The following is a 10,593-nucleotide window of genomic DNA, read 5'->3' as shown; positions in this document are numbered from 1 at the left end:
TTTTCTTGTTATTATTTATTGCAGTCTGGGAAACAGCTTATCACCCAGAGCCATTTGACTAGGATATCATGAAAATGTTAATAAATAAGATAAATTATGGAATTGAACTGTGTTGGAGAGAGAGAACAAAAAAGGATATTAGGTTTTATCTTTGTTTCTTAAAATCATATATGAAGCCTAATCAAAAATAAGAGTCTATTTTAATGTCGTCACAAATTGATTTTAATGCACCACTCACCAGAAAATAAAACTGGTCAATGAATTTCAATCAATTTTATTTTGATCTATGATTTCTCAACAACCAATATAATTATCTGTAAACAAACTACATTAAAATGTTTTGCTGCTAAGCAGACATCAGTAATACGTGCACATGAGTAAAATTTTTGCTTACTCTCAAGTATATTTTAAAAATGGACAAGCAGCAAATAATACTGATTCTGTCTAAGCTGAAGCACCAGGCAAACACAGATTTAATTCTAAATACAATATAGGAAGGGATCAAAGTGGATCTATTATCCAGTTTATGACAGTTTATTTAAATTACAATATATTTTAAAAGCATAAAAATGTAGCTTATGATTCAAAAAATTTAGTTATGCAGACACAAAAAAATGTTACAATCAAGCAAATTGAGAAATCTCTAGCCTCAAAATCTGCAACCAACAAACCTAATTTTTATGTCCTTTTTCCAGTTGTAAACACCTTTGCTAAACGTAGGTATTTCAACATATATTAATATATTTTTGACATTCAAAGTTGTAGAATGAATATGGCAGAATTATTGTTAAAAACACATATGTACAAATATTATTCCCTGTGTCCCTGTTCCCCCAATTACGTAAAGTATTTGGCATAATTATAACAATCGTACTGCATACACAACCATTTGCTTTCCTCCCCAAACATAATTGTACTTATTAAAATTAACCAGTTATGTACAAAAATACTTGAACATTTATTATATAAAACTTCTATAGCTACCATTAATAGCATATACCTGCTGAGAGTTTCTCACTGAGGAATATAAAAAGTCGTCAATAATGTTCCAGTTAAACTATCAACAAGATAAACTGATAAAATCAACACAAGTTTCCCAACAAAACAGGGAGGTAACTTTAATGGTACAATTGAAAAGTACAGACCACATGATATCAAACAAATACCACAAACAGTAAGTTTTTTTTTGGGGGGGGGAGAGATAAGAAATGGAAAAATTGCCTATACACTTGTTTCTATGTTTAGTTTATACAGGTATAGAACTAAGTGTGAGCTTTCAAAAATACAGGAGCTTTCTAGCAAAATACCAGTTAGGGCTCCATTTGGGATGAGTAAGAGCACTTTTAGAGAAAACGTTTTGCAGGATTTGGGGATGAAATCTGGATTACATTTAATTGCCAACAAGTTTTCAGTCTGTGCCCTAAAATCCTCTCTCTTTCCACCATCTAAGCCACTATCCCCTAAATTATTTTATCTATGTTTTTGCAATGGAATATAGAACAACAGAATGGAAGAACTTTCATTCAGAAACTATATATAATAATAACAAGGCTGAATCTTGTCTTTAAAAATTTGCTGCTTCAATTAATTCTTCTTGTAAATAGCATTCTCGTGAATATTTGCTTGCACTCAATTGCTTTCAGCATTTTCATTTTAAGAGTCTGACAGTGGTTTTTTGATTTACATTTAAAATGACTTATTCGTTTTGGCTATTAAAATATTCTGAGAAGTTAGTTTCTGTGTCTGAAATCAATGATCTTTTTTAAAAAAATAACTGTACATATTGGCTACATTTTCTATAATATAATAATTATTAACGTTTATTATCTTTATGGAACTGTAAATTGCACCTATCTAAAATAAAATAAAATATAATGGGAGGGGGCAAATCCTACAAGCATGTAAACTAACCACTATCAGAATTCTAGGAAAAAAAGATATCTAAGATATAAGTTCAAACAACATACAAATATTGATAAAAGGCAATAACATGTCGGTAGAAAGAAAGCAACCCAAACTTTTCCTCTTAGAAATTCAGCTACAACATCTTTGTAATAGGACCGTTTCCAGTGCAATGTGATCACAAACCACAAGAACTTTATAGGATTCATTAGCTTCAAATTAAATTTTATTCTGTCAGAAAGTACACTGTTGCATTAATATAAGGCTTTCAAGGAAAAGTATGCTTTGATGTTGTTTGAACAACTAGACTCCTGCTTCAAATTTATATGCAGAATCACAATTGCTGTATGCTATGCTAAATATAGAATTTCAGTCTCATTGCCTCTAGGTTCTGGCTTTTTAAGCTAGTACTTAGTTAAGTACTTAAAGTTAAGCAGTTTTAAAAAATCACCAGGAAGATTTGTGAAAAATATTAAAGTGCCTATATTAGATAAGCTTTTCATTTAAGTCATTCAAAAAATGACTTTTTGACTTTTATTTATAACTGAGAGACTTTTCGTGGAAGAGGCCTGGGTCGAGGCACCTGCTCTGTTCTCTTGCTGCTGTGCTCCAAATTGCTTGGTCTGACCAACAAAGGTTTTGGGGGTAATGCTGGTGGATCTGTAGAAATGGGAATGGAAAGGCTGTGAGGTAGTGGGAAAGAACGCCTCAGAGTCCGCTCATAAACACTATAAGGTGGAGGAGTCTTGCTCTCTTTTCTTATTGGCTCTTCAGAAATGTTGCAATTAGAAAGAGGAACTGGATGTTCATTGATGTGAGTTTCAAAACCAGATGTTTCAGATGTATTACATCGACTAAGTGAAGAAATGCCACTGCTGTAACTTCCATACGAGACTGGACAGTTGGAAATGAGCCTGTCCATAGGAGAAGATGAAAATGATTGCACAGAAACCTGAGTTTAGAAAAGAAAAAATTAGTCTGGAAATAGAAAGAAGAGACTAAGAAGGTAAAGGAAGTAGAGGAACATGCCTTTATATTATTTCTGGGTCCCTGTTATTGTTCATGTTATAACAATACTTATTGTTATAACAGTTTTGTAGTCTGAACATCAAAAACTGAATGGTGCTTATTCACTGATACTATAAAACCTTGAATTATTGTGGTTTGTATCTACTTTTAAATTACAATCACCCAATCTATATTTGTGTTATTTAGTATATTAGATCACAGAAAGCTGCAAGTAAACTATGCTATATTGGTGGTACCTTCAAGCTAAACCAAATTCAACAACCTATGAATGTTGGGAGAAATCATAATCCAAATAACTTGAGTCCCCATTGCTCAACAAGGATTATTTAATATATCTTAACAGCAGTCATCCATTGTGAATGCTCCTGGAATTGCATGGATATGCTGTTATGTTATGCTATGTTATGTTATGTTATGTTACGTTACGTTACGTTACGTTACGTTACGTTATGTTATGTTATGTTATGTTATGTGGTACAGTGAGAGAAATTAAGATTAGGAAATTAATATCTTTATATTCATTCCAATTTGTGACAACTGTCTCCTGAATGTATTCAGCCTATTGTATTTTATGAAATTTTACATGATTTGTTCATTTATCAGAACAGAAATGACTAAAAAGCTTAGTTCTTTTTTCCCATCATACTACGCAAATTGGGAAGGCATAAATACACATTTATGTTTTGGAGGTGAAAAGTCAGTCACAATTAATGTAAATTATGAGAAATAAACAATGCAGTTCTGCTTCTAAATGTATTGAAGACAGAACAGTACCTTCATCGGAGATCTTCCAGCAGAAGGGGAAACTGAGGTTATATGTCGAACTGGTGATGCTGTAGAGAAAATCATTTTCACATGAATTTAACATAGTTTAGAGTAAGTGAGGACTGTGATGGCTTGATAGAAATGAACAGTTTAGCCAAAATGAAGAAAAATGTGTGTGAGAGAGGAGAGGGGAAGGAAAAAATGCCCATGCATTTTACATGCAGAGATTTATAAAACACATATCTTATAATATGTTGATAAAGTTGCAGATTGTAAAATTGCAACAGGATTAAAAACAGAGTCAGAAAAATGGACCTCGGATAGAAAACATAGAGCTTCCCAGCGACAGATAGCCATAAGAAAATCTCCTGGACAAAATAAGCATGAAGTACTGAACTGAAAATACTTTATAACAATAGAAATTTTACAAGATAAACATGAACTGAGAGTATGCAATAGAGGGAATATCTCTATTGGACAATCTTGGTTAACCACATAAGTTTGCTCCATTCACTCTCTCTCATAGAACTCTCAAGTAAAAAATAGTATAAGGTAATAAAATGAATTATCAGATTAGGCCCAGACTGGTTTGAATTAACCCCACAGTTAAAAAAATATACCTGAAGTGGAAACTACTTAGTACTGCAATATTTTAGAAAGTTGAAAAACAGTAATCAGGGGTTATATTTCCATTTTATCATAAAACCCAAAATAAATATACCATATTTTTCTGAGTATAAGACACACCAGAGTATACGACACAGCTTAGTTTTTGGGGAGGAAAATAGAAAAAAAAAATCTGCCTACCAGAAAGTCATCTGGCTAGCATCCTTTGTCTGGTCAGCTTCAGCACATTAGTTTTCTGGTTCTAAACTTCTAAAGCACAGCTGAGAGGGAGCAGCAATGAGAAAAGCATGCAAAGCACGGAGTTCGCTTTACTTAAAATGTGTTTTATTTATTTAAAATGTGTTTTATTGTAATATATTGTACTATTTTATTTGCCTGTTCACCGCCCTGAGTCCTTCGGGAGTAGGGCGGTATAAAAATTAAATAATAATAATAATAATTATTATTATTAATTTATAAATTATTAATTTATTATTGTTGTTGTTGTTGTTGTTGTTGTTATTATTATTATTATTATTACTATTATTATTATTATTATTATTACTTGCTAGCACCTTGTTAGGGCTGAAAAAAGCTTCTAAAGCAGGGCTCCCCAACCTTTTGGACCTTAGGGACCACCAAATTCATACTTTTAAATTCCGCGGACCACTAATATGAATCCAGTATGCCACTTGCTGAAGTGCCTGGACTCCCAGTGATGGGATGGGGTCCTTCAGGCACTCTCCCTCCTCTCTCTTTCTCTCTCTCCCCCTCTCTCTTACTCTCCCCTCTCTCTTTCTCTCTCTCTCTTTCTCTCTTTCTTTCTCTCCCACTTTCTCTCTCATTCTCTCTTTCTCTCTCTCCCCTTCTCTCCCACTCATTCTCTCATTCTCTCTGATTCCCTCTCTGTCTCTCTCTGTCTCTCTCTCTCTCATTCTCTTTCTTTCTGTCTCTTTCTCTCATTCTCTGTCTCTGATTCTCTCTCTTTTTCTCTCTCTCTTTCATTCTGTCACTCTCTGTCTCTTTCTCTCTCCCCCCTCTCCCCCTCTTTCTCATTCTCTCTTTCTCTCATTCTGTCTTTCATTTCTGTCTCTCTGTCTCTCTCTGTCTGTCTCATTCTGATTCTCTCTGATTCTCTCTCTCTCTTTCATTCTCTGATTCTCTCTCTCTCTCATTCTCTTTCTCTCCCCCTCTTTCTCTCCCCCCTTTCTTATTCTCTCTCTCATTCTTTTTCTTTTATTCTGTCTCTTTCTCTCATTCTCTCTCTCATTCTCTCAATCTCTCTCTCTTATTCTGTTTCTCTCTCTCCCCTCCCCTCATTCTCTCTCATATTCCCCCCCTCTCTCTCTTTCATTCTGTCTCCTTCTCTCCTTCTCTTTCTCTCTCTCACCTCATGGGCTAGCCAGTGTCTTGGGACTGAGAGGAAGTCAAGCATCTCCCTGAGAGACTGAGGTACATGGAGCACCAACAAGGGCCGGTGAGATCCAGCAAGAGACGAAGCTTTGCTCCTGCTCTGGAGTATGGAGCAAATCTCCATCCCCCTCTGTTGAGTTTGCGAGTAAGGAGTTCGAGGCTGGATTCATGACAACAGCTCTTTTTATTTATAGTGAGACTTCAGCGAAAGATGCAGGCAGGATGCTCTCCTTATATACACACCTGGGTCAGTTGGTCACCAATAGGATTCAAATGTTTTCCCGCTGGAATTTCCCGCTGGGATTTCCCACCAATGGGATCATACACAACACTCCTCCCCCCCTGAATTTCACTTCACCCAGGTTTGCAAGTTTAGCAATTGTAATAATATTGATAATAGTCGCGTAGATAATTCGAGCGTTCCCTGTTTCTACTTGACCTACGCAGTTCAGGTTTGGTGGGAGAAACCTGCTCAGCTGTGGCGGGGGACACATGCTGGTTGGAGGTGCCCTCCCCACTTCCCAGCTCTTCCATTGATTCGGAGGTGTTTCCTGTGCCTCCCCTCTTTTCCAATGGGTCTCTATTTTGTGGATTGTTTGTGGTTGTTTCTTCAAATCCTGGTGGAATAAACGCTGTTGGGTTGGTGATGGGGTCAGGTGAGTCATCCAGTCCTCTTAGGTTTGAGTCAACTGTTGGAGGAATTAGGTGATAGTTAGGGCTGGAGTTGTTTTCTGTTCGTTTACGGAGTTGATCGATATGTCTCCGTTCCAGTTTTCCATTCCCCAAGTCTACTTTATAAGATTTGGGACCGGTTCTTTCTACTATGTAACCGGCTAGCCATGCCGGACCCTCTGAGTAATTCCTTGCGAATACCGAGTTCCCTATTTCGAATTCTCTAATTCCCTCTCCTCCCCCTTGGTAATTATCTGGAGAGTAGTTTGGGTTTAGACGGTCAAGCGTACACCGAAGTTTGCGCCCCATGAGTTTGGCTGGGCTTAGGCCTGTGGCCGGGCAAGGTGTAACATGCTGTGAAGTCAAGAAAATGTCAATGCGCTCTTGCCAGTCCCCTGGCCCCAATCGTGCTAGTGCTTCCTTTGTGGATCTCACAAATCTTTCAGCCAAACCATTTGTCGAAGGTTTGTGAGGAGCCGAGAGTGCGTGTCGGATTCCCAAACCCGCCAAATAACTTTCAAATTGTAGGGCTGTAAATTGGGGACCATTGTCAGATACTAGGGTGTCGGGAAGCCCATGTGTTGAGAATAGTCTCCGAAGAATTCGGATGACAGCTTCCGATGTTGTAGATTTCGTTAGGCATACCTCTAACCACTTCGACTATGCATCAACAATTATCAAAAATGTTTGGCCATGAAAAGGGCCGGCAAAGTCAATGTGGATCCGGGACCAGGGATTTCGTGGTCGTTCCCATTCCCTGACTGGGGCAGATGGAGGGGCAGGTCTGGACTCCTGGCATGGGGAGCACTGTGCAATCCATTTTTCTATGTCCTTGTCAAGTTGTGGCCACCAGACGTAACTCCTGGCGAGGCCTTTCATCCGCACTATGCCAGGATGACTCTCGTGCAACATCTCTAGAACCCTGGATCTTAATGCTCGTGGCACCACAACCCTGTCTCCCCACAATAAACAACCCCCTTGTGTGGCTAGCTCGTTTTTCTTATTTCCAAAATCCTTGAATTCATCTGCCAACCTACTAGAGGGCAACCCTCTCTGTACCCAACCCATGACTGTTCTTATTTGCAAGTCGCGCCGTGAAGCTTTTGCAAGGACCATTGAGGTCAATGGGCCTGTTGAGGTCAATGGGCCTGTTGAGGTCGATGGGCCTGTTGAGGTCAATGGGCCCGTTGTCATAAAGTCAATGAGCAGAGCCGGTGTACCTGGGGTTGGGTCCTCTACTAGCTTTGGCAGTGGGCATCTGCTTAGAGCGTCAGCATGTGTTAAGTCCTTGCCGGGACGGTGGATCAGTTTGTAGTTGTAGGCTGCCAAAAACAATGCCCATCTCGTGAGCCTAGGGGATAATGCAATGGGAGTGGGTCGGTCCCCGGCCAGTAGTCCAAGAAGGGGGCGGTGGTCGGTAACGAGTTCAAATTGTCTCCCAAAAAGGTATTCATGAAATTTCTTAACCCCGGAGACTGCAGCCAGGGCTTCCTTGTCCAGTTGGCTATAATTCCTTTCTGGGCTGGACAGAGTTCGGGAGAAATATGCGATTGGTGCCTCGGACCCATTCGGCAACCGATGGCTCAGTACAGCTCCCACTCCAAACGGGGATGCATCGCAGACTAAAACTAACGGCAGAGTGTGATTGTATTGGATTAGGAGACTGTCCTCCGTCAGGAGTTCCTTAACTTTAGAAAATGCCTTTGCTTCCTCCTTTCCCCAGAACCATGGTCTTTTGTTAGTCAAGAGTCTGTGAAGGGGCTCTGCCACTGTGGCTTTTTGTTTTAAGAATACAGCGTAAAAATTCAGGAGGCCAAGGAAGGCTTGCAGTTCCGTCTTATCCTTGGGGGTGGGTGCCTCCTTAATTGCTTTAATTTTCGACTCGGTGGGGTGGATGCCCATCTGGTCGATTTTGTATCCCAGGAATTCAACTGAGGGCACCCCTATTTGGCATTTCTCTCGTTTCAGTTGAAGTCCTGCGTTTCTGAATACCGTCAAGACTTCTCTTAGTCTAATCATTAGCTGGTGCTGATTGTCAGCAGAAATTAGGACATCATCGAAATAAGGCACCACCCCAGGAATCCCTTGTAACAGTCTCTCCATCAGATTTTGGAAAAGTCCTGGTGCCACACTGACCCCAAATTGTAAACGGGTGCATTTGAATGCTCCTCTATGGGTCACTATTGTTTGCGCTTCAGCTGTGGCATTGTCAACAGGCAACTGCTGGTAAGCCTGGGCTAGATCAAGTTTTGCGAAAATTTTCCCCGAGCCCAACGAGTGCAATAAGTGTTGCACGACCGGCACTGGGTAGGCACTCTTTTGTAGGGCCTTATTTAATGTTGCCTTATAGTCTGCGCAGATGCGGACAGACCCATCAGCCTTGATAGGCGTTACTATGGGGGTTTCCCATTTAGCATGGTCAATGGGGATGAGGATTCCCTGCTGGACTAACTTATCCAGTTCCTTATCTATTTTTTGCTTAAGTGCGAAAGGAACCCTCCTTGCTTTGAGTCTAATGGGTGCTACCCCTGGGTCTAGGTTAAAGGATATAGGTGTTCCCACATACTTGCCCAAGGTTCCGGTGAACACATCTTGGAATTCACGAAGGAGATCATCCTTCCTATATTGGCAGTCAGCGTTGATCTCGAGTACTCCAAATAACCCGATCCCTAATTTCCGGATCCAATCCCAACCCATGAGGCTCGGAAGGTTGCCTTGCACGATGGTGATAGGCAGCTTCTCTTTATATTGCCCATAGACTACGTTTACGGTGGCCGTGCCTTTCACAGGAACTTTGTTGCCTTGGAAATCACGGATGCGCAGGTATTGGGCTTGTAGGTGATTTTCCTTAATGTGCGGCAACAACTTTTGAATTATAGGCCAGGATACGATAGTGATGGGCGATCCGGTGTCGACTTCCATCTTGATCTTCTTCCCATCTACTGTGACCATGGTGTACGTTTTTTCTTCTGGTTTTGTGATGGCGCTGCCAATGGTGATTAGGTTTGCATACGCGCCCTTCTGTTGGTGGCCATTTTGTTCGCGCCTGCGCGGGGATGTCTGCTGGCTAGCTGGCCGCCATTCCCCGCGATTTCTCTGGCGGGAAACTTGAATCGGCGATGTAGCCCTGCAGACGTGAGCCAAATGGCCTTTCTTCTCACAACGACGACACGTTGCATCACGGAAACGGCAGTTGTTTCTCTGATGGTTTCCCCCACAGCTAGAGCAGGGAAACTCAAAACTTTTTTTCCGGAGAGAACGCTCTGTTCGACAAACTGTTGTCGCCTCTTCTTCCTCCCCCTCTTCGAAGGAGTTGGAGCTTGAAGCGTGGGCTTGGGCGGACTCGTAATGAACCGGTGCCTCTCGATAGGCTGGTGGAGCCCTACTCACCCCTGGCTGCTGCATCTTTAAAGCTGCTCGGTGTGATTGCTCGTATACTGTAGCCTCATCAATTGCGGTGATTAATGAGAGGTTTCGTCTAGCCAGTAGCATCCTTCTCAGCTGGCCGTCCCTTAAACCCCAAATGAATTGATCCAGCAATGCTTCCTCTAGGTATGCCCCAAATTCGCACATGGAGGAGGCTTGCCGAAGGGAAGCGATAAAGTCAGCGATAGGTTCCCCCTCTAGCTGAAGACGCATGTGGAAATCAAAACGCTGGGAGTATTTCGATGGAGTCGGTTCATAGTAAGCTTTAAGTGTCTCTTGCAGGACGGACCAGTCGACTTGGTGGACTGGCCTTGGAGACAATAGGTTCACCGCCATCCGGAATACTTTCGAGCCGCAGTTGGTGAGGAAAAACAACCGTTTTTTATCATCAGGCAGTTGGCTATTGTCGTTGAAATGGAGAAAGCAATTGAATCTTATCATGAACATCTCCCAAGACTCTTCCGCTGGATCAAATGGTTCCAGTTTGTTGGCAGAGTTGGCCATCTTGGGAGGGCTGGGTTCTTTTTCTCTGTCCTGATCGTCGCCAGTGTTGAGTTTGCGAGTAAGGAGTTCGAGGCTGGATTCGTGACAACAGCTCTTTTTATTTATAGTGAGACTTCAGCGAAAGATGCAGGCAGGATGCTCTCCTTATATACACACCTGGGTCAGTTGGTCACCAATAGGATTCAAATGTTTTCCCGCTGGAATTTCCCGCTGGGATTTCCCACCAATGGGATCATACACAACACCCTCCCCCTCCCTTGCCAGGTGAGGAGTGAC

At 41.1% G+C, this 10,593-nt stretch overlaps 1 protein-coding gene across 1 annotated transcript in view; it reads right to left on the bottom strand.

The window, feature by feature from the left end:
- Positions 1-258: 258 nt before the first annotated feature.
- DOCK4 (dedicator of cytokinesis 4) overlaps positions 259-10,593 on the bottom strand; it is a 931,895-nt gene continuing 921,560 nt past the window's right edge. Inside the window, exons 51-52 of the mRNA XM_058189675.1 lie at positions 3,706-3,764; positions 259-2,854 (exon numbers count right to left, since the gene is read on the bottom strand). Coding sequence (XP_058045658.1) covers positions 2,441-2,854; positions 3,706-3,764 — 473 coding nt within the window. The 3' untranslated portion in view covers positions 259-2,440. The remainder of the gene's footprint in view (positions 2,855-3,705; positions 3,765-10,593) is intronic.

This window comes from Ahaetulla prasina, chromosome 7, assembly GCF_028640845.1.
Source record: "Ahaetulla prasina isolate Xishuangbanna chromosome 7, ASM2864084v1, whole genome shotgun sequence".
NCBI lineage: Eukaryota > Metazoa > Chordata > Lepidosauria > Squamata > Colubridae > Ahaetulla > Ahaetulla prasina.
The sequence above is the reverse complement of the archived record's forward strand: the minus strand, read 5'-3'. Positions and strand labels throughout refer to the sequence as shown.